The sequence below is a fragment of the Colias croceus genome, chromosome 11 (genome assembly GCF_905220415.1).
Source record: "Colias croceus chromosome 11, ilColCroc2.1".
Classification (NCBI taxonomy): domain Eukaryota; kingdom Metazoa; phylum Arthropoda; class Insecta; order Lepidoptera; family Pieridae; genus Colias; species Colias croceus.
In genome coordinates this window covers 113,148-139,021 of record NC_059547.1, presented here as the reverse complement: position 1 = coordinate 139,021, position 25,874 = coordinate 113,148, and the positions used below count along the sequence as shown (strand labels likewise).

General features: G+C 34.3%; 2 protein-coding genes across 2 annotated transcripts in view; both read right to left on the bottom strand.

Moving 5' to 3' along the window:
* Positions 1 to 10,010: 10,010 nt before the first annotated feature.
* LOC123695576 lies at positions 10,011 to 11,359 on the bottom strand. Its single transcript, XM_045641467.1, has one exon. It carries the CDS (start codon positions 11,291 to 11,293, stop codon positions 10,100 to 10,102), a length of 1,194 nt encoding a protein of 397 aa, XP_045497423.1. The 5' UTR covers positions 11,294 to 11,359; the 3' UTR covers positions 10,011 to 10,099.
* A 1,807-nt stretch (positions 11,360 to 13,166) lies between these two features.
* LOC123695631 overlaps positions 13,167 to 25,874 on the bottom strand; it is a 62,515-nt gene continuing 49,807 nt past the window's right edge. Inside the window, exon 5 of the mRNA XM_045641538.1 lies at positions 13,167 to 13,323. Within this exon, the coding sequence (XP_045497494.1) occupies positions 13,167 to 13,323 (157 nt within the window). The remainder of the gene's footprint in view (positions 13,324 to 25,874) is intronic.

Sequence of the window (25,874 nt, the reverse complement as noted above, 5' to 3'; positions counted from 1 at the left end):
TATTTCTATTATTTTTAGAGTTGACGCTTTCTTGATTCTTGTCAGTTTGTTACCCTTTCTACGTGTTAAATGTGTTGTTATTATAGTCAGGAGTTTGTATTACATAAACTTGTTAGAACTTAGAAGTACATGAAAGACGGATTGTAACTTCTAGTTGAAGATTCTGTGTACAACAATATGTAGGTACTTAGCGCTTAAAAGTTGTGAATGAAGAAATATAAGTATCTAATTAGTTGTATATGAAAGGAAAATTCATCCAAAGATTAAACTTTCATAATCTTATTAATAAGTTTGTGTTATTTATCGGGACGTATTTATCGTTCGTCAATAATAATAAAATTGTAAACGAGCGTTAGACAGCTGTATCGCATAGTATCCGGATAATTGAGGCCTTAACCCTATTCCAGATTTTAATCTATCTCCTTGTCAAAACTCATTTAGATCTACATATTTAGTGTAATAAAGGCTTTGATTTATAGTGATTAGTAACAGCCATACACTTAAGCGTCAAATCTGTTAAACATTTTTACAAATTTTGATGTAGAGTCAGAAATATTTTTATAATTTCACGAAGAAACTACGAAAATATCTAACGTCTTCAGTTCGTTCTGCAACAGAAAATACATAAGAGATTCCATTAGAGCTCCTACCGTCAGCACATCACGGGCTCGTTTCGCTGTTTCCGCCAAATGTGACTCTAAACGACATTCACACCACACGCGAATTTCACGCGAAGTATTCTTAAATTATGTGAACGTATGCTATTTATTTGGCGAATGTAGAGATCCTTTTCGTTAAGCATATTTGGATTCGTTTGTAATATTGATCAGAGATTTCGATAAAGAATGTCATTTTGTAAATGTGTCAGTGATCTTTCGACTTCCGCTAAGAAAGGTCGCGTCGCGTCGCTCACGTTTGGGCGCTAGTTAGTGCTCGGGTATTGCGCTGACGCAGCAACCTACAAATCGTCACGTCTGGCCGCGTGCGGTCGCCGCGATGACCCAGTTACCGAAAGTAACTCACATATTTGTGTAAACAAAGTGTTAAGGCGAAGCTATACCTAACTTTTAATTAATTATGGCTTCGACATCTCCAATCAAACTAAAAACTGAAACAGAACACCTGTTATATAAACACTACAGTGAAGAAAAAATACAACGAGAACATCTCCAGAATTTAGTACATGACCTCAAAGGTCAAATAGAAAAACTTCAGCAAGAGTTGAGTTATATCCAGGGGCAAAAAAGTACAGACCCAGACAAAAAAGATAATAACGGGAAGCCAATGCAGGTCCAGTACGAGACGGATGAAGAAGAGCTTGCAAAGGAAACAGAATGGGTACGACAGAAGAGTAGAAAAAAAAGGAAATTGAACACATCACTGTCCCCACCATCTCATCAAGCAGACGAAACTACTGCAAACAAAGAAAATGTGAAACCTAAGAAACAACCTTCACCACCACCCATAATTGTCGAAAACGTAAAAAACTATCAACAGTTTTATGATCTTCTTTCGGAAAATCTAATGAAAGATTCGTTCATCATGAAAATGATGAATGGAGAAAAAGTTAAAATAAATTCTAACGACGGTGACTCATATCGCGCTATTACCAAGCATTTGTTACAGAACAACTGCCTTTGGTATTCTTATGAAAATAAACAAGAAAGGCCGATTAGGGTAATGGCAAAAAACCTGCACTCCTCATATGTGCCAGCTAGAATACTTGAAGACCTGACATCTAAGGGATACAAAATCCAGGACGCGGTCAACAAACTGAGCTGGAAGAACAAGGAACCCTTAAACATGTTTATGCTCTCTTTCGATAAGGATGAGGACATAAAAAAAATATATGGAATTAACTCTATATTAGGCTGTAAGGTGGACATACAGCCCCTGAAAACATCTAAGCTGATACCACAATGCAAAAGGTGTCAAGCGTATGGCCACACACAAAAATACTGTTCAAAAGAACCCAGATGTGTTAAGTGTACAGGCAAGCATTTAACAAAGGATTGCAATAAACCAACTACAATGAAGCCAAAATGTGTTCACTGTGGAGAGCCTCATCCGGCTAACTATAGGGGATGCACAGTGGCTAAAGAACTTCAAATTATTAAAAACAAAAGCATAAAAAGGAATGCGCAGCCAAATCTTCAAATTCCAAACAAAGAAAAAGTAACTAAAGTCAGCAAACTTACTACAACAAAAGAACTTTCGTATGCATCCGTGACACGAGGAGCGCAGCCACAAACATCCTCACAGTCACACAATAAGCCACTAAACCAACTTATGGATGAAAAAATGAATACCATCTTAAAGCTTTTAACCTCGTTTGATGAGAGGCTTAAAAAACTTGAGGAAAGCAATAAAGGAGCTTCCAAATATAAACAATAAAAATGTCGAACACATTAAAAATTATGGCATGGAATGCAAATGGACTGCTAAAACATCAGAACGAACTAACAGCAGTCCTAGACATAGAAAACATTGATGTATGTCTCATCTCAGAGACACACTTCAACAAAGAATCCCACGTAGAAATCAAAGGCTACAAAGTTTATCACGCGCTACATCCCCATAATACATCAAGAGGAGGAAGTGCTGTCATTATAAAGGAGAACATCTACCATTATCAAGTAAATAAATACGAAAAAGAAGAAATACAAGCAGTGGCGGTCAGTGTAAAAACTAAGCATTGTCCTATAACCATTTCATCCATTTACTGTCCACCAAGGTATTCCTTGAAAGCAGATCATTACAAAAGCCTTCTACACGATCTTGGAAACAGATTTATATTAGGAGGTGATTTTAATGCTAAAAATGTATACTGGGGTTCAAGACTGACCACAACCAAAGGAAGAGAGTTACTATGTGCTATTAGAGATACACAGTGTAAAACTTTATCGACGGGGAAACCAACCTATTGGCCAACCGACCGACAGAAAAAACCAGACTTAATTGACTTTTTTATTTATAAAAATATATCACAAAATTTTCTTCACATTGAGGAAGGTTATGACATGAGCTCAGACCACTCGCCTATCATACTAACTATAAGTGAGAGCATAATAATGAGGGAAAGCCATCCTACTTTAGTAAATAAATATACTAATTGGGAAAGCTTCAAAAAGGACTTGGAATCTGTGATAGAATTACAAATTCCTTTAAAATGCCAAGAAGATCTGGAGCATGAAATCAGAAAATTTATTGTCGATATACAGAAAAGCGCTTGGAATAATACACCTACTGTTAGAAAAAGCAAAAGATCCAATAATTATCCGCCAGAAATAACAAATCTTATAGCCAAAAAAAGACAACAAAGACAGATATGGCATCAAACGAGATTTCCACATGATAAAACAGTCCTTAATAATCTTACTAAAAGACTGAAAAGAACAATTCAAAAGTTTCAAGATGAATCAATGGATATCTTCCTTAGTCATCTAACTAGTGATCGTACAACAGATTACTCCCTTTGGAAAACCACAAAAAGTTCAAAAAAACCAATGACGCATATCCCACCAATTAAAGATGTGAATGGGAAGTGGGCAATCAGCAACGAGCAAAAAGCAGCAAGATTTGCACAACATCTGGAGCAAATTTTCAAACCCAATGAAGAGAATGAACACTTCGCTTTAGTAGAAGAAACAGTAAATGATGAGCTAGAAATAAGACTAGTCACTCCAAGAGAAGTATCCAGTGAAATTAAACGACTTAGCCGAAAGAAAACACCTGGCTATGATCTCATTACTGGAGAAATCCTTAGAAACCTTCCGCGGAAGGCTATTGTCAAACTAACTACAATCATTAATGCTACCTTTAGGCTTAAGTGTGTGCCTGATGTGTGGAAAATAGCCGAAGTAATTATGATACCAAAACCTGGTAAACCGCCACATGAGACTACTTCATACCGGCCGATCTCTCTGCTGCCGATCATGTCAAAATTATTTGAAAAACTATTCTTGAAACGGTTAAAACCCATAATCGAGGAAAGAAACTTAATTCCTGAGTACCAATTTGGATTCAGAGAACGCCATTCTACAATAGACCAAGTACATAGGATAACCAATATAATTGAAAAGGCTCTAGAAGAAAGAAAAGTTTGCTCCACGGTATTTTTGGATGTGGCGCAAGCATTTGATAAAGTATGGCACGAAGGGCTTATATACAAACTAAGAAATATGCTCCCAAAACAGTTTGCTGACATCCTAGAGTCTTACTTATCACAACGTATGTTTAGAGTAAGGCAAGATGATGCATATTCAGAGCTTAAGCCTATAAAAGCTGGAGTACCGCAAGGAAGTGTCCTGGGTCCTATTTTGTACTTGTTGTACACTTGCGATATTCCTGAGTTAGAAAACAACACCATTGCAACATTTGCGGATGACACAGCTATAATGGCTACAGGTGACACTCATGAAGAAGCAGTAGAAAAAGTTCAGACAGCTGTTAATACGATCTTTGACTGGACGAAAAAATGGAGAGTAAAACTCAATGAGTCTAAATCTATTCACATAGACTTCACAAACAAAAAGCCAAATTATCATCCGGTATACATAAATAATCATGTAATACCTTATCAAAATACAGCTAAATATCTGGGTATGACTCTAGACGCAAAGCTTCGCTGGAAGGCTCATGTCAAAAAGAAACGCGAGGAGCTAGAGCTTCGCTATAAAGCTATGTACTGGCTAATTGGCAAGCATTCTTCACTCTCAAAGCAAAACAAGTTACTCTTGTATAAACAAGTCCTTATGCCTTTGTGGACTTATGGTAGTCAGCTTTGGGGCTGTACCAAACAAAGCAATATCACTATCATACAACGATTCCAAAATAAAGTACTGAGAGAGATCGTGAATGCTCCTTGGTACATTAGAAATGACGACCTACATCGGGACCTTAAAGTAGATCTCGTCACGGACATAATTAAAAAGAACGCCGAAGCTCACGAACGCAGACTTCACCATCATGTGAACGTCGAGGCTATCCAGCTCCTTGACAACACGGACATAGTGAGAAGACTGAAAAGGACAAAACCTTTTGAGTTAGTTTAGTGAAGTGTCAGTGTAATATAGTGAGTGCTATTCATAAAGAACACATGAACAAAGTGTCTTCGCCTTAAATAGAGACATTAAGAAAAGTGTTAATGGACACATTCTTAGACATACTATACCTAGCAAATTAAGTTAGATTTATATTACTCATTAGCCTATAGTAAAAGGCTAGATCGTAATTTTCAATAATGATACCTTAGGTTCATTATTTTAGGTTAAAAAAAAAAAAAAAAAAAAAATTTTGTAAATGTGTTAGATTTTTCTAAAATATTTTAAGAAAGTGTTGGTAAAGTTGTAACTTTGTTAACCATAAAATATAAACGAGAACTAAGACAAAGAATAAATTAGCATTGTAATAAAGAAAAGAACGAAGAGACAAAAAAATAAAATATTAAAACTATTCCCGCGGTTTCTCGTTGGCGCGTTTTTGTCGCAAAGAAGTGGCAGGGGCTTTATTTGCATTTCCATATTATCAAAGAATTTTCTTTTCATTATATCTATTTTATTTTTTATTTAATCATTTAATAAGTATTAAATTGAATAAAAAAATAACCAATCTCTTAAAGAATGGACGCTGTACTCTAGGAGTAAAAATGTTAGCAAATTTGCGTCCTATTTTATAGAATTTGTTGTGCATGAATGGGCGGTCCGGAAACCTATATCTCTTGACTCTTCCTCAGCTTTAAACCACATTGGATTATAGTTCCTTTAAATTTCACCTTCCATATAATTGTTGACAATAAATACGTAAGTATTTTCGTAAAGAGTTAAGACTCTATATTTTGAGTAAACTTAAATAAGAACGTAGGTATTCCATACCAAATAAATAATATAAAATAATAATAATTCAAATCTTGTTCAAAAAACTGATGAAATTTTTACTACAATACTTACTACTACTACAGTACTTACTACCTAAATGTTTTGCAAATTTCAGAATTGCAATACCGATATATTATTACACACTCATACACGAAATTGTATTTACTTTACTTTACTGCATATTAATATGCTTCACAAAACGACTTCAAGAATATAATCGTACAATAATTTACTTGCATTTTGTTAAAATATTGCAATTTAGCATTTGCGTTCCAGAATGAAAAATAGGAAATAGCTTAGCACCTGAATAGAAAGTGCATCTAGGAATGCTGCAAAATGTTGAAAACAACGAAAACCCGAAGCTTTTAGTCGTTCTGGAATGCTAGATAAAAGAAAGACGAATGGAAAATGTAAAATGTTTTGTAGAAAACAATACGGAAAGTACAGTTTCTCATTTGTGCCCTTATCTAAGTCGCGGGAGATGAATCTCATGTGGATGCGAGTGATATGATCCGGTTTTGGCGTATACTCGGATGAGGATACTTTCCCAAAGGATTCGGATAAACAAGGATAGACCCTTGTTAAATTTTGCTTGAATGGAATATCAATTTTTGTGTAGCTACACAAAAATTGATATTCCATGGTATTTATGGTATGTTTGAATAACAGTATAAATTTCTGATCCATAATCAGAACACGAATGAAACAAGGCGAATAAAAACAATTATATTTTTATCACTTACACGTGATTATTATATTTTCGTGTATTTGTTTACGTTGCAATCAGTCAAAAACGATTTTGACCGGCACACTTGGTCAAAAATGTTTTCAAAAATAGTAATAGGTAGTTAAACTTTGCGGGAGCGATTTGACTTTTTTAAAAAAAGAAATAAAATAAAATTAAAATTAAACTTATTTAATTATTTAACTATAACAAGTGGACGATTTGGAGTCACAAATGTTAATGCCAGAATTACATGCAATGATACAAGCGATACCTTATTGCGAAACAAATGTTTTCCATTATGTGGAATGCTTATGTTAAATTGCAAGAACTCTCCGGTGGTCTTGCTGAGGCCAGCGGAAGGCTATTGCTCAACCTAACACAGAGGGTTGGGGTGGATGCGTAACTCCTCCCTCCTTAAGTGCGAAATTATCGGTTTGTTCATTTTTAATAACTATCCGATGATTTCGCAGACACATTACATTTAATATCTTATAACGAAGTAAGTAAAGTAAAAAAAGAATTACAAGTACAAAGATTAAAAATAGAGACGTATAGCCTAAAGTAGCACTGAATCTAAAGTTTCTTTCACTGTTAACCATTTCACTATCACTGAACACTGATTGCTTTTATATCGTTGACATATATTTAACTTCGTTCAAGTTGATTCCTCGCATATTGAGTACACGAGTACTGGATAATGTTGGAGTTCTATTCACAGGTAATTGCGGCAAAACTATAATTTTTGTTCGTTCTACAGGATCATTCTCAGTGATTACTTGGTGAGGGCGAATCGTTATATTCTGGATCTCGATGCTACATGGTTCGTCGATGGTCATTATGTATGTGCCCACGACAGGATATTTGCTGCCATCACAATTGCAAATTTGAGTCAGAGTATTTCTGTATTGTGAGAAAAGTATCCAACTTATAGATGTGATTCTTTGAATTCTTACATTCTCTATATTGATTAGCTGTTGTTCGCAGTGCATTGGGTTTCCTTCAAATTTAAGCAGTTGTTCTATGCAAGTATTTTCAGGATAAGGCGTTTGATTTCGTTCATCGCATAGAAATTGTTCTCCAGCAGCGAGCGATCGGCACGGTTTTACGATCGGTAAGTATTGCATCCCCTTTGCCAACAGGTAAGGATATTTAGGAAAAATGGAAAGGGTTTTACTATCGGAAGCACGGTACATAGGTATAGAGTATAATTTGTAATAGTTATAAGTATAATTATCTGTAATTGAAACCTCCATTATGAACGTAATCTGGTTTTGTTTAATATATGATTTAACATTAATAGTTTCTTCTAGTTTTACTAAATTTGCCTCACTCGCTTTAAACACTAAACTTTCAGTTTGAGATATAAGAACTAAATGTTGCAACAACTCTGTAGAATTAATAATGCTTTGATGTAGTATGGATACTTTACTAAATGCTAGAGCAGTCTCTACTTCCCCTAATTTTATAAAAATAGTACGAAAGTTACTTACAAATAAATTTAAAAGGCTTACAACATAAGTAGTATAAACCCAATGATTATCCTTAGATGCTAATTCCTTAATCATAGATTCTACAATTTTTAAACGCTTATCTAATATTAGAATTTTGATTTAAGACTTCAGTAGAATTAGGATTTTAGATATTAAAGTAATTTTATTTCTAATGATAGTTTGATCGTTTTCAAGTTTAGGTGTAAGTTTATCGTATCTCATTCCGTCACTATAGTCTAAATTTCCGGTTATGTTTAAGAGGTTGTAGTTGAAGAGCCAGCGCGGACCTCATCACTATCAGCCAACACCACAACGCGGAGGGCGTTTTACATTTTTAATAGGGACCTTAGTCTTCCTTTTACCAATCTCTATCGGTATAACGTTCCTTGAACCTATAACCTTAGCTTTATGGAATCGCGGCTTATCCTTGCTTTTTCGCTTATTAACGTCTTTCGCAAATATAATTTTTCCTGATGGGAGACTGATTTGATCTTCACCACCTCTCCTATCCTTTACTTTTTGCTTAGTTTCGATCATTTTATCTGCTAAATGTTTATATAGAACCTTTAAACATTTTGCATGGTCCTTAACCAATTGCTGTACATAATGCTTCTCGAAATCTGCGTTAAATAAGCTACCTGAATCCGTGTGACCAAATACGACTTCAAAAGGGGTTAAGCCCGTAACTGAATGAATTGAACTATTATAGGCAATAATTGAATACATCATTACTGATGCTGCATCCGTGCATTTCTCTTCGTATTTCGCACATCTATAAATTTCACTAATGGTCGAATGTAAACGCTCAATTAATCCCATTGAATTAGGATTATTAGGTGAGCCGATATGAAGCTCAATTTTATGTAAATTCAAAAATTCTTTCATTAGCTCATTATTAAATTCACTACCGGGATCTGAACTAATCTTTCTAGGAGTGCCGTAAAACGAAAAATACTTCATGAGTGCACGCACTACTTCTGCCGTTGATCTATTGTCTATTGGAATGGCTTGACCTAACTTACTAAATGCGTCGATAACAGTTAAGTAATAATTTCCTTCTATCTGAAAAATATCAATAAATATTTCTTGGAGCGGCGCGTCTTGTGTTTGAGTTAACTGTAAAATGGGTTTAAAGGGATTACGATCATACTTCATTTTAGAACACGTTTCACAAGCATTAATAAGGGCTGAAATAGTTTCCTGCATATTGTGCCAAAAATAATTTCTACGTATACTTGCTAGAGTCTCTTTAATACCGCGGTGACACGTTTTACCTTGATGGTGTTTTATTATAATAGCCTTTTGTTCCTTCTCATCTTCTATAAAAACTACACGCTCCGTACATTCAAATAACAGTACTGTATCCTTTCTAAATAATTCTATGACAATGCTAGTAAACTGTTTGCGATGTTCATCATCTTCGAAATAAATGAAATACTTAACTTTCGGTTTAATATACTCTTTTAAAAATTGTTTTACTAGATCCGGGTTATTAGTAGGCAAGAAAACTTCTAAAACCTTTTGTTTTTCACGTGAAAGGTCGTGAACTTGTATTTCGTTCTTAAACCACGTATATACTAAAATTTGATTTGGTTTTGTGTCTATTGCTTCATGTAATATAGGTATACCGGACGATTCTACAATATTAGCTGAATGAACTGTATCCGATTTCGACGTTACAGATGGTGACCTGACTGGGTAGTCACATGTTCTAGGAGAACTCATCGCCGATAGAGTTTCAGAGTCGGGAATAGATATCGTTTCACTAGAATCGCGTTCTGATATAGTAATTGGACTAGAGTCGTTACGCGTTCTTTGCCTATTGTCTCTATCGCCTATATTAACAACCATAGATTCGTTTTCGTTATCGGAATGCGTAGCGTTAACCCTAATTTTAGATAAAGCATCCGCGTTTAAATTTTGCTTCCCATTATCAATCACAAATTTGGAATTAATTTCAGAAATATAAATATGTGGCAATTTCAGATTTGGATCGCAATTTGATTCTACGACTTTTTCTTGGTAGAGGCTTTCGTTTGAAAATTTTTTTTATCAGACGGAAGCACATTAATGTCTTGGGTATCGTCAGTGGGTGTATAAATCTCATTCTCATCGTATTCGTAATTCGTATCATAAGGATTACAGCCATAGTAATTCGTATAGTCGTAAGGATTATAGCTATAGTAATTCGTATAGTCGTAAGGATTGTAGTCATAGTAATAATTGTCATTATACAGTAAGTCGGTTTCGTTCACTCTAAAACCTGGCTGAGTTATATTTTGTGGTCGAGGGGGTGCTGTCCTCATGGAAACGTCAGTAGTCTCAAAGTGGTTATTTTGAGGAGGTCTTTGACCAAAATTCTGTGGCGTTATACCAAAAGTTTGAGGAGGCCTATAACCAAATTGTGGATTTTGATTGAATGAAGGCCTATACCCGAACTGTGGGTTATTATTAAATGGTTGTTGAGGTGTAAATTTAAAACCAAATTTTGCCTGCTGTGCATTTTGAGGTACATTTGGTATCCCAAAATTAAATCTTTGTTGAGGATTATTTTGTAAAAATTGGGGCACCGTAACGTTAGGCGTTTGCTTCGGCAGCGTTGTATTATTGTGGATACGATTGCGCGATTGGTATTGCTCGTGAAAATTAACTTCTTCTAAAACGATTTCTAAAGCCTGTTCTAATGTACTAGGTGATTTTAGTCTAACAATACGCACCATGCTTTCGGGCAAATTATACAAGAAAACGTTGAGGGCTGTATGATTATAAATCGCAATTTTCGCGCGTTTAATTTCCATATCTACCGATAAATTTACCTTCGATATTAATAATGATCGAATATTCTGTATCCTATTACAAAATTCAAGGTAACTTTCGCCGGATTTAATTTTACAGGACTCGAGAGAGATTTTTATGCAATCCTCACTACGCGGATCACCAAAATGCTGTTCTAGTAATTCCTTTAAAGCGGGCCAAGTATTAATGTCTTCGCGCTCCGATAATAACGCGGCGGCATCGCCTATTAATCTACTAGTTATGGCATGTAAAACGTAAATATTCTGTTCTTCATGCCCTCTAAATTTATTAATTATATATTCACATTTTCGAAAGAATAAATTCAAAATTCTTTTGTCTCCACCAAAAAGAGGAATAAGCTTTAACATATCACTCGGAATTGTTATTACGTTTACGCTTTCCATGTTAAATAAGTACAGAGTAATTAAAGTTCTGAAGTCTTTAACCAATTACAATAATTTCGAATTATAAAAATCACACACACAGAAATCAATTTAAAACACAATATAATAAAAATTATTAAAATATAGCAGAATAAAAAAATTATATGTTATCAATTACTATAAAAATTAAAACTTGAAGTAAAGTGAATCACATATAAAATATAAAATTTATTAATTGAATTACGATCAATTTTGAGATCATTTAAATCAATTAATATTAATATTTCTTTATGCAAAAATTCATTTACTTTTCTTATGTAAAACTTTTATTTAAGTTACACTCTATAGCTAATTAGTCTGTGCAGAGTTTTATGCAAGACAATTCTTAGAATTAAATACGATATTCCTTATTGTATAAGTTATAACTAATTGCTGATTTAATAGAATTTCATATTAAAACCAGATCCGTTATAGTGAGAGACGTTCAATCCCAAAATAACAGTAAAAAAAAATAATAATCAAAAGTCAAATTACACTCTCGTGAAAAGGATATGGGAATATATGAGAAAGGATGGCAAAAAGTTTTACTCACCAACCGATCGTCGATCCCAATATGTCCTCGTCGTGGTCGTTTAACAAATTTATATTTCGGTTCTTTTAGGATAGCACGGTCTTTATAGCAATGTTCTAGGGCTAATTTTGAAGACCTCTAGACATGCAGACCTTATATGGCTATCCTACCGGCTGCGCCAGTTAAACTTTGCGGGAGCGATTTGACTTTTTTAAAAAAAGAAATAAAATAAAATTAAAATTAAACTTATTTAATTATTTAACTATAACAAGTGGACGATTTGGAGTCACAAATGTTAATGCCAGAATTACATGCAATGATACAAGCGATACCTTATTGCGAAACAAATGTTTTCCATTATGTGGAATGCTTATGTTAAATTGCAAGAACTCTCCGGTGGTCTTGCTGAGGCCAGCGGAAGGCTATTGCTCAACCTAACACAGAGGGTTGGGGTGGATGCGTAACTAGGTACCTACAATGTTTACAATTATAGTCGAGCCAATTTAATAGGCAACATTTGACGTCTATCAATTTTATCTTCGAAGAGAGGTAACCTGCTTAAAAACATCGATTAAAGTGAATTAATCGATAAGGATGAAACATTTGTCAATCGAATTTATTAATTTATGATGATTTTTATTCACAAGTAATCAATGCATTCGATTCTAGATGTCAGATTTCGATTTTTAGAGTAACATCTCTGGTATTTAAAAAGAAAAAAGGTTAATTGACACAAAATTGTGGCGACGTCAGAGTTTTTCAATTCAGAAATTGTTTATTATGTTTAGAATGGTTTATCAGTAAAATGAAATCTTTAAATTACTTGTATCGGTCATTATTATTATAAATATGTAGTCGTAATTGAAAAAAGTTAAGCAAATGTGCAGTTCTAACAAAACGAAATATCATGTTATTCTATGTCGTCGTTACTAGGTTACGTTGTTGAATTTTGTTAAACTGTCAAATGTTGCCTATTAAAATGGCTCTACTATAGTTACTACAATTTGAAGCTTCATTCAAATTATGACGTGAACAACGCGGTGGAAGCGATATCCATTAAGATACATTAAGAACAGCATCGCGGCTGCCGCGGCCGTGCTCTTCTGTTTAAACCTGAAACTATGAAATTTCACAACTCCATAGTCGCGCAACTGCCATGCAGCTGCCGTGCTGCTAAAGTCGCACAAATATGTTGGCGACCTTAACCTTGGTCGCGTATCACTTTGATCCTGAATATTAGTCATTGTCATACATTTCCGTGCAGATTCACGGCATCCTTTATCGTGCTTATAGTATAGAATGGTATCATTGATGTGAGTTCCACTAACCGGTCTGTCCGCGCTGCGTCTTGGCGCGCGGCGAGACGAGCGAGAGCGGCAGCTGCAGCGCGGGCGCGGGCTCGGAGCGGCGCGCCGACAGCGCGGCCTCCACCACAGAGTCGATGCTCGTCGAGCGCGGCAGCTGCTCGGTGCCCTCCCGCCTGCAGACAATATTACACATTTAAAGGATAATAAAATTAATATGTATAATAAATAAGAAAAAATACTTAAAATTTACGACTTAATATTACGGCTATAATAAATATTTAACCGTTTTAAATATTTATTTTGTTCGATATTGATAACGTTAGGATAAGACGATTGAAATATTCAAATAATCTTAAAAATATTTACTTTAAAAAACAAAAAATAATATTACCTATAATGAAAATAAGACAAATATTTAAGATACATAAATGTCACTTTTTAAAGGTTCTGCTCGATTTGTTACAGCGAAATTTATTTTCAAAAACTTTAATAGCAATAAATTTATATTCGAGTTCATATTATCAAAACAATTATAATAAAACAAGATGTTTTTTAAAATATCGTAATATTGCGATTTCAACGGGTAATTTAGCGAAAATAAATAGCTTATTTTTACAGAACCCTAAGTGTCGCGAGTCCGACTCGCACTCAATGATTTTTTATAATATGCTTGTACAATCAGATAGTAAATGGGTCAATCCTACAAGTTGGGTTGTATAAGAGTACAGAATTTTGCAGTCAAAAATACATTAATACCACAAAAATGCCCGAGGCTAGCATATTTTTTGGTAAAAATGAAAAGGGTCGAAACATTTACCTTATTTATCCGCGTTCGAATTGGCTTGTGTGGGAGATATGTCTGTTATCCGTTTGATTGACGTTATTGTTAAGTTCCCTTATCTTATGAAGTTATGAAAGTCATAAAGGAAAACAAACAATTTTCCATCTCAAAATTACTGCAGTATAATAACTGTAATCAAATACTGTTTAATTACGCAATTAGCTAAAGCAATATCATTTAAAGTATAGAATCGTGAGCTCATGAAGATAATAAAGAGAGCAGTAAGTAATGGAACAAGTTCATTGTTTTGAGTTCAAGGGACGATCATCGGGACGAAGGGATTAATACAGTTCATTTGTAATTGTTATTTCATAATTGCTTTTAATCTTCTAATTTTTATTTTATTAGAGTTATTGAATTCATTTGAAACTACAAAGAAAAGAAAAAAAATTTAAAAATAGTTTTAAAAAAAAGTATTTTTAATGGGCATGTCACAGTAAGATGATCTGTTGTGAATATTATCTTGCTAGGTGCTCCGCGCGGTTTCGCCCCCGTTGATCGTAGCGTGATGATATAATATAGCTTATAGCCTTTCTCGACAAATGAGCTATCTAACACTGAAATAGTTTTTCAAATCGGACCAGTAGTTCCCGAGACTAGCGCGTTCAAACAAACAAACTCTTCAGCTTTATAATATTAGATATTAGTATCTAGATGAAAATTATCTTACGTATTCGACCTATCCTCCGGTATTCATGGTAGATTTAAAAATATCTAATCCAAATGATAAAATTACCTACTGCAGTCCTGTATGTTGGATTTAAGTTCAACAAACTACATGGAAATCCTTAAAGTCGTTTTCAAGACACGAAAGAGAAATGCAGAAGGATGTAAATCTTACACGAGATTTAAACCATAATACATTTAGAAAAGAGAGAAAAATGTTTCACGAATTTTATTTATAGTTATTCGTACATGGAACTGAATTTCCATTTTATTGTTATTGATATTATAATATATTATTATACTATTTACGTCAATAACTCTATTAGGAATTCTAGGAATTCTACGTCACGTACCTAAATATGGAGTTTTAATAGATTTTGCAGTTGTAGCCTGACTTTTTGTAATCTATACGAAAAGATATTTGCTTTTCGTATAAAATTATCTGCATTCACAAATAAATTCGAGCATTACTGCGCATTGCAACCGCTAAAGGATAAATTAAGTTTCTAAAGATATTATAATATGTTTTGAAAGCAAATGAAGTCGAACAGGAAAGCTAGAGGATTGAAAACAACTAGTTTATTGGTTCGACGACTGCAACAATTGTGTCTCGAACAAACAACGTTAAGAAACAAACGGGATTTTATTACTTTTTGTTTTAACGCAAATCTCAAAGGGAAATAGAGTTCTGTTACTATTTGACATTTTTAAAACTTCCGAATATGGTAGAGCGTTTTATTTCAAGGTTCTTTGTTAACAATTTAATCAAAACACTCGTTAAACTAAAATATTATCATTATCGATTATATTTTGTATCAGAACTAGCTTTTCCGCGCGGTTTAACCCACAAGCAAAAGCAGGGGTAAAAACTATCACCCTCTATTTCGATTTTAGACATCGAAGCAAAAAATCCATAGTAGATATAGAGATTTTAGCATTTATAATAATATAAGACGAGTTAACAGTGACAATCTTTTCATTAGTTGTCACTCATGATTAATTTAGCAGTTAATTAACTGATATTACACTGCGCAACGGTAATAGTAAGGCAATGTATGTAGGGTAACTTTAATTATAACACGTTGCTGCGGTTAAGGGCGTCTTAAATAAATTAGTTACCAAAATATAATTTATTTAAATTTAATTATGATCTAGTATTTTACATATATAATAAATTAATGAATATTTCAATGATATTTGTATATCATGTCAAATCTATTATTTATATAGATAATAAATACCTATTACTTACTACGCTCAAGTACAGCAAGGCAATCAGGACTTCGAAATTAAAAATGTTACTGTCTAGGATAAACTCCATAGTATAATATTGAGCAGGAAAACGAGTGGAAAACGAACACCGTCAAATATTTATCGTTACATATTCCTCATCAAAGGTAGGCGATGTGTTTCCATTCAAATTCGTCTCTTTGTATGGAGAAAAAGTTAGTGGCAAAGTGTGCATTGTTCCAACTTCCAACCTTGACACAGAAAGCTTCGGTAATAATTCTTCGATGCAAATCTTCAGATATCGACCCTGTAGTATTCGCTACTCAGTACTTTGTAATATAGAGTCTGTATCAATGCAAGGGGTGCTAGGTAATTGGTAATGGTAATTAGGTTTAATTAATTGATTGTCATAGGCCATGGCCTACTTGCATGCTGTTGTAAATGTATCGATATGTAGTCTCAAAAATAAGAAAGCTTGCTCTAAGAACAAGGAAAACAGATAACTTTTCCGTTTATAAATACAGTCATATTTTATTTATTTAGTATATTATTGTTGTTGTTTTTTTTAAAAGGTACACTGTTCCTTTAAAAATCTAAAGAAATATAACTTTATACTTCTGAAGGTATTAATCATGAATTATTGTTAATGTTATGATTAGAAAAAGTTCAGAGCGATAAATTCAACATAATTGAGTTAATTTTTTAAAATTAATCACAATTTATTTCAGCACATCTGCCATCAACATAATAAGGAAGTCCAGCGTCCATAAAGCAAACGACTGTCACTGACAAGATATATTATAGGCGTTTATTCGTAGATAAGTTTACCTCTTAGCAACTTGGTGAATAATGAGAGGAATTTCCTCCCTGTTGGAATAACAATGTTCCTATTATTCGATGCGAAGTTCTGCTCAAAAGAATCCCGAGTGTCGGAGGTAAACTCGCGAGGATTCGGTGTGAATGTATTAAATAAGTTTTTACAAAAAAGATTGTCGTCGCCGTTGACGTCGTCTGTACGTTATTTTTTTTCAGTTTCACGCCGAGATCTTATGGATAAAACTAAATAAACGACCGAAAATTTGGATCACTATTGTACGCATATAATATCTATAGATATAGGTATATTTTTAATTCATTAAACTTAGAAACAACTTATATTACATTTACCTACTGATATAAAAGTTTCGAATTATGCTCTCCACACACATATTTATTACACGCACAACTATCCATTTTTATAAATTCATGGATAGACAACCAGAGAGAATGCTTTTAATTGCACTTCTTTGTGATGTTAAAAAGGCAGAAAGAGCACAATCCCATTTAACGAAACACAATATCTGTCGAAGGGCTCGCGCAGTCAGTAATTAAACGTCAAGATAGCGTCACTGGCACCGGCTGATTTACTTCCCATTTCATCATTATTCTTCAAGCCCTATTTATTTTGGCTGTGATTGCCCTTTAAAGTGATTTATTTGGTAACCGATATGCCTTGTGGAAATTATAAGAATGTTACAAATTTATTATTAAGTAGATGCGGAAGAAAACTACTGGCGGGAACGCAAAAGTATACTAACCATATACTGGAGCGTAAGAAACATATAAAGAAGTTATACAGCATTTTTTAATTTATATCATAAACAAAAGGATGTACTATTAAGTAGTTGTAACTTTGTTTTTATCGAGAAGATTAAAAAAAACTAACATTCGGCACAACCTTTTGGGAAACGTGAAGAAATATTGGCATTGCACTGAATATATAGAAATGAAAAGTATATTGAATGTACAATTGTACAATCCTTTTCTTTATTTAAAATTCCTTCCAAACTTTCAAGGAATTTCAGCCCATCCGAAAGCATTGGGATTAAAATGATTACCGCCCGCAGTTTTAGTCGTTATAATTTAAAGCCACGCGAAAGAATTTCCCTAAATTATTTTCCTTGTGGGGAAGAATGAGCTGACAAAACTGCGTAGAAATGAAGTAGGTTACATAAATAAAACTACCAATTTCGTATTATGTAGCTAACAATAGCTGCTAGTCTCACAAAATAGATTTCTGGATAATATCCACAAAGTTGGTGACTGTGACAAAATGCGTAAAAGCTGTCGATTTAAATGACTCAGCTGAGTGACCACAGTACTCACATACGTTTCACTGTTATTGGACAATTTTCGCATCGTTAGTGAAGAAAAAGGAAGGAAAAAAATGTAAATTTTTAGAAGACAGAATTACTGTTTGTTGATAAAATCAACGCTGTCGCCCACATTGATATATTCCTCTAGCTATTGTTACACTATGTTATAGATATCATTATTAATTAATATATTTTCAAAGAAATTCTCGATGAAATTTAAGGAATATAACAAGTGAAATTTTGTAGGTACATTAAAAAATCATTCCTTTAGAAAATTGAAGTGCTGTCGGTCTATTCGCGTTTTTAAATATATCAGCCATCATTTAGACATTCCGTCCGAAACTGTGACTGCAAGCAGACGTGTTAAAGTTTTTACTCATAAATCTAATAAGATCTCGTGCGCGACTCTAACGCTTATAAATTAGTGCTAAAGTGACCAATCTTGAGTCCATCGCTCCATGACTCCGCTACGGCAATAGCGTACAAGTCTTCCTCCGCCGCCCACCTTTCACCTCCGCGAGAAAAAGACAGTGGCCATAATTATTGCTGTCCCGTACTACTAGTCCACGACGTCACGAGCTCTGCTGGTTGAAGTTCATCTACGCTGTTTTCACCGCATAAGCGAATCTACGTCAGTAAGTGTTAAGATCTAGTTTACGTCGCGTCGACTCTGGAATGATGCCGCGCGTTCAACGCTCGCCTCCGACTACCTCCGGTAATATTACTCAAACAATGTCAGAATCGGACATTCCCCAACTGATATCGAGCAGTCCTAGTGCAAATGTAAACACCACAATGCGCCAAAAACGTCCTCGCCCTTGCTTTTCACCGGACTCGGAAAATAAGGATACTAATATCGATATTCATAAAATACTAAAAACATGGAAAGACGAACAGGAATCGTACCTTAAGAAATTCTGTGACGAACAAAGCTCAGCCTTAAACAAATTGTCGTCCGAAATGGCTGAGATAAAACTTCAAAACACTGCTATCCAAAAATCAAACCTTGAAATTGAAAAAACTATCACCTTTATTAATAAACAGTATGATGACATGCTTAAACAAATTGAAATACTACAAAAAGAAAAACAAACATACAGAGAAAGCATTAAGTCCCTTGAGACAAAAATACAGGACCTACAGCGCTCATCCAGGGTTTCTACCATCGAGATACGAAATATTCCACCAGAGAATAACGAATCCATATCACAATTATCAAACATAGTTACAAAAGTGTGCTCCGCAGTGGACGTGACGCTGGGGGAATCGAATATCCGGGATGTATATCGACTACCAGGCAAAACAGGATCCATACGACCCATCGTAGCCGAGCTTAGTAACGTTCAATTAAAAAACAAAATTGTTACGTCTTTAAGAACCTTCAATAAAAAACATTCAAGGGACCACCGCCTTACCACGAAAAGTATCGGCTTGCCTGGAGAAGATCGTCCCATTTATGTATCAGAACACCTTCTCGCTAGTTCAAGAAAGCTGTTTCTTACTGCAAAGGAATTCGCTAAAAACAATAATTACGATTACTGTTGGACCACAAATGGTAATATATTTTTAAGGAAAATATCAGGTTCGAAACAAATTCTTGTAAAATCTGAACAAACATTGCGTGAGTTACAATTCCTTAATAATACTAACCAATGACTATATCACTTAGTTTGTGCCAGATTAATCGTAAATATTGTATCCTGTATTAGTATATGCAGCATGATCTCTGTATATAAACTTCTTAAAAACGCAATTAATGTTATTATGTATATTATAGAAAGGATTACACACATAAACAATATAGAAGAACGTAGATTACATTACATTATTTTAGAATATTATACTACCTCATCAGACTCAAACTCACGTATTAATACAATAACAAACAATAAAACACATACAATTATACTACACCATCCATCAAATTACACTATACTATTCCTAAAATTTCATAGCATTTATCGTTACTCTCACAATAATTTAAACAATAAGATTAACATTCCAACAATCATTTTTCTCAGCACACAAATCTCTATACATAATAATTTAACTCTTGCATACCCAGTCCAATTTTTTTCTGTATTCCGCGACAATAACAATCTCTATAGCGAATCACTAGTGTCTTTTACGTCTATTACCAATGGCAACTATAAATAATTTAAATGATGAGTTAGACAGTTTCACGGTCTGCTCCTCATATGCATGCTCTCCACAACTTTGTTCAAAATATATAAACCCCTCCGAAAATTCACTTAATGTATTGCATATTAATATTAGAAGCATTAACAAAAATTTCAACGAGCTACTGTGCCTACTCGTAGAGATAAAAATCGATTTAGATGTCATAATCTTAACAGAATGTTGGCTGCAAAACTCCCCTATTATACCACAATTCAATGGATACAGCTCATTTCACACATCAAAAGTTATAAATCAAAATGACGGAGTCGTCCTCTATATCAAAAACTCTTTAAGTTTTAATATTTATGAACCGAACCTTGTTAATGCAAGTGGTTTGGTATGCAACATATACAATAAAATAATATTAATCGCTATATATAGATCCCCATGCCATAAAAACATAGATAGCTTTCTGGATATCCTAGAATGCATTTTATCGAATTATAATGAATCTCGCAATATTACGATAATTGGCGATATGAACATTAATATAGCTCAAAATAACAACGATCTTCGATCAAACTATTACTTAAATTTTATGGCCTCGCATGGGTTTCTCCCAGCCCACCATCTCGCAACTCGATTAGATAATTGTCTAGATCATATACTTTTAAAAACAACTTACACTTCATTATCACTCATACTCAAAACATCAATAACCGATCATTCGGCTTTACTATTGAATTTAGAATTAAAATCAACTACTAAGATCATTCCCTTAAATCGTTCCCGCTTAGACTTTAGGCAAACTGTTAACGATATTGAAAGATGCGATTTTTCAAGCATTTTCAGATGTACGGATGCTAACGGAGCTATGTATAGTCTACTCCATCTGCTCTCGCCCATTTTGTCAAAGAATACTATACTTAGACCTATTCCTTCCAAACATAGACTCATAAAACCGTGGATGACCATTGGTCTTCTTAGGTGTATCCGCAATAGAGATAGAATGCACCACAAATCTAATAAAAACCCAAAAAATACCATACTGAAAATCACGTATTTACGTTATCGTAACTTCTGTAACAACCTACTCAAAAAAGTGAGACGAGAGTTCGAAGAAAAATTATTTGTCGACGCCGGTAAGGACACTAAAAAAATGTGGGGAGCCGTCCGTAACGTGTTAGATAAACATACAGGCACTTCATCATGCTCCGAACTCCTCAACACACATAGTAACCCTTTAGAATCAGTAAATGCCGTAAACAGTTTCTTCGCTAGCATCGGAAAAAATATGGCAAACAAAATAGACGCTACTCTATTTTGTTATCTACTCAACCTCGATCTACTCATAGTTTTAGCTTAAACTGCTCAATGCGTAATTCAATTGTTTTCTTGGAGATCGATGAAAAAGTAGTTGATGCTATAGTAAGTGATCTCCGCATTGATAGCGCCCCCGGGTGGGATGGCATAACCCCCAAGTTACTTAAAGCTACTAGATCTAAATTAGTACCTCCCATTACGCACATCTGTAATCTCGCTTTAAGTACGGGAATTTTCCCTACAGCTCTCAAAAAGGCTATCGTACACCCGGTTTATAAGGCTGGGGATAGAGATAGTATGAACAATTACAGGCCAATTTCAGTACTGCCAGTTATCTCCAAAATTTTAGAAAGAGTAATTTACAAAAACATACTTAGTTATCTTGAAAAATATAAAATCATCGCTGACAACCAGTTTGGTTTTCGAAAAGGCATGTCGACAGAAAATGCGGTCTCCGAGCTCCTTGATTTCTTAGTAAAAAACATCGACAACAAACTGAAGTGTATCGGTATTTTCCTCGACTTGTCCAAAGCTTTCGATACTATCTCTATCCCTATCCTACTAAAAAAGCTTGAGCGAATTGGTATACGGGGAACGGCTTATAAATTATTGGAAGACTTCCTCTCAAATAGAACCCAATCCGTTAAAGTTAATGGTCATATCAGTACCGAAGAACGTTTGGATTTCGGCTTACCCCAAGGTAGTCTTCTCTCTCCTCTCCTCTTTCAAATATATGTCAATGAGCTTTGCCAACTTGCCTATCCATCTACTCGTATTATTGCATACGCTGATGATACCGTGCTGTTGGTTAGTGGGCGTGACTGGGATGAGGCCAAGAAAATAGCAGAAGGTGCCCTGAGTATTGTTCATATGTGGCTTACGTCAAACTACCTGACCCTTAATATAAAAAAATCAAAATTTATTACCTTTGGTTGTAGAATATCAGCCATACCTCCTGAACACTCTTTTAAAATTGTTGCCCACTCGTGCGATACAGTAAACACCTGCAAGTGCCTTTCAATAGATAGGGCCAACACAGTAAAATATTTGGGAATCTGGTTAGATGCTTGCCTATCGTGGAAACAACACCTTGATGCAATCTCCTCGCGCATAAGGAAATTAATCTTTGTCTTCAAAAAATTACGTATTGCCGCAAATAAAGGTGTTTTAAAAATAGTATACTCCGCACTGTGTGAATCAATTATTAGTTACTGTATCACGGCCTGGGGTGGTGCCTCAAAAAACACTATTTTACAAGCGGAACGAGCACAAAGAGCTGTGATCAAAGCACTCCTTAACAAACCATTCAGGTACCCAACGATACAACTTTACACTGATTTTAATGTATTCACAGTGCGCAAAATGTACATATTTCGGACAATAATGAGCAAGCACAAAACTCTTCCTGCAAATAAAAGTAATATGTCAGATACGAGTAAGAGGCGGCCCCCGCCAATATGCCCAGTCGTATATACAAGGACTGCGTTTGCTAAGAGACATTACGACTATCTAAGTACGCTCTTATATAATAAACTACACAAATCACTTAATATTCACAATATGAATACAATGCAACTAAAGTCTAAAATAAACAACTTCCTTCTTACTCTCAATTACGATGAATGCGAACACCTGATAGACCATAAACTTATTTAGGTAACTTAAAACTTACATAAATCACACAACACACAAACACACACACACACACACTCACACTCACACACACACACACAATCAATACACTTCCTTTCTTTAATATTTATACCTCTATCCATCTTCTATCAACGATATTTACAATGTTTTCTTACTTATATATATATTTTTATTTTAGTTATTGAATATTTACCATGTTTTTGATACCGTTATAAATTTTAGAAAACTTGCATAGTCCTAGTAATAAATCCTTACGTAAATTGTAACAAAGGACGGATGAATGTCTCCTATAACACAGGTTTTTTTCCTAGCATAGGAGACATTGTTCAAAATGTCACAATAAATGTACCACATATTATAGTTATTACATTATGTAAGTTGTCTGTTGTGTTGTAACCATGTTTGATTGCAAATAAATGATTTGATTTTTTTTTGATTTTGATTTTAATCCAAATAAACTTATCAAAAAATATCAAGTACTTATAAAAGGCTATTAAAGACACAACTATCATACCCACAGCTGTCGCGTCACAACGGCTCACATTATAATAAAGATGGCGTCACTTTTCGTTATCCGATTACCATCTTGAATTTATTCAATAGATTTTTGATTTATTCAATTTTTTTTGCCCTAAACCTTTCCATGTCACTCGTTAGTACAATTTGGTTGACAGGCTAATGTAGAGACGATCTCGTTGTTTTATATTTTTGTATTTCTGAACCTTTAGTGATATCGCAATTATTTCAATTTAAAAAAGTTACGAATATCCCCCTAGTAAAGGAATCAAATAAAAATATCCTTTGTACAATGTACATCGTCACGAAAACACTATAAAATGAAATAAGAATATCACAAAATGTATCTTACAATAGTTTACATAAAATTGACTGTTCTAGTTCAGTTGCATCATGCATGAACGAATTTTCCAAAGTTGAAAGTTGTTCCACAGAACTAGTCAATATAAAAACCAACTTTAAACTTTTAGTTTGCGAGTTTATGTTCTTGTAAATATGTTATATGTACTAGATCTGTTATAAACAACTTTGTTTGTTTTCCACTACTCCCTTGCCATTCCTTGATCAAAATCTGTTTGTAATATTCTGAGAAAATATGGGATAAATGTCGAATAACAACTTTACAGAATTTTCCAATAGATTGAATTAAGAACTAATTATTGTTTTCAAAATTGATAAATAATAAACATATAGGTAAGTACTTATAAAGAGTTTAAGTCCGACATTTATAATATATTATTCTATTTTTGAGTACGAAATCTAGCTTTTCTATTACAACATCACAAATTCCCAAACAGGTCAACACATTTAGTGTACTATTTCTCAAACAGGAGTATTGTTAAACTTAGACCATTTCAAATTGGACCACGTCGTAGACCGCTCTGTCTGCGTAGCCGATAGAGCGTGTACAGGGCATTAGGCGCTCGTAGCGGTGTCGTAGCACCGCAACCGTAGCTAATACATTACATTTCATTGCTACGGCTCTCTTGCGCGACACTGACCATTATCGGGATATATTGTTATGTTATTTGTCGGGAAACGGTTATTTGTGACGGTGTCAACGGGTTTATAGATTATAATATTATGTTATTGCTCGAATAAGACATAGTTTATACAAACTGCGAAGTATTGCTAACAACATGTTAGTTCAGAAAATAGTGCAATTAACTGTCAGTACGTCAACACATATTCCAATAGGTAAATTCTAGACAATGATGTTTCCAGCATCCATTCAACCTGTGCCTCCCGTCGCTCTCAGACACCTGCCCTCCGACGTCCCTCCTTTGATCGTGCCCCCTCTCCATCAGACTACCTCAGAGGTGCTCGCTGTGTCATGTACAACACACTGAACTCCCTCTCTTATGAAAACCATTCAAACGTACAAATTTAAAAAGTACTTCATTTTTAAATTTCATTTAATAGATTGCTTCTGGCACTGCACGCTTTTGACAGCGTGAAATTTGTTTGCGCAATACTTATTTGTTGGGTTCGTTTTTAATACGCGCTTATTAATTTCTAACTGCACGTTTGTTTCGAGTAAGTAATTGACATCGTTCGTTTGCGGTGAAACATAATAAATTCAGTGCAGCGGTGACCGGTGACCCTTCGAGTGACGTCACGGAGCACGAAGGTCGCTTTAAATTGAAACACGTTTTAATTAAAGCTGCACCTCTAGTTCCTAGATTTAACGGACTAACTACCTCGTAATAGAATGTAAATAACAAATTATGAAACGACTTTAACGGTTACTTAGCGACAACATAATATAGTTAGGTGTGTATGTATTAATTGTTATATGCCATATTAAAATACGTTTTAGTTTTAAGTACGTATAATATTGAAATAAGTTGTTTATTTAACTCGTAACCCAAAATATGATACTTGCCTTTTGATTATTACATTAAATATTCATGTTTAGCACTTATGTTTTTATTACTGCCTATTATTTTCATAAATTGTTTATGCTTATAATATTTTGAAAGAGAAATTAGAATATTGAATAACAAGCCTTCCAGAATGTAATAGGATTTTAAACAATAACAGTTTTGTTTTGTTAACACGCGAATTATCCATCATTTAATAATTTATCTGCAACTGTTAGTTTGTCGACAATCGCCCATCGGTCTGTCTAGACTCTAGCCGCAGCCACGTTGAACGTTCACTGTCAAATGTCTAGAAACATAACAAACATAAAAGAAACAAAAAGCACATAGGTAGGTATTAAATTCAATTATTGGGA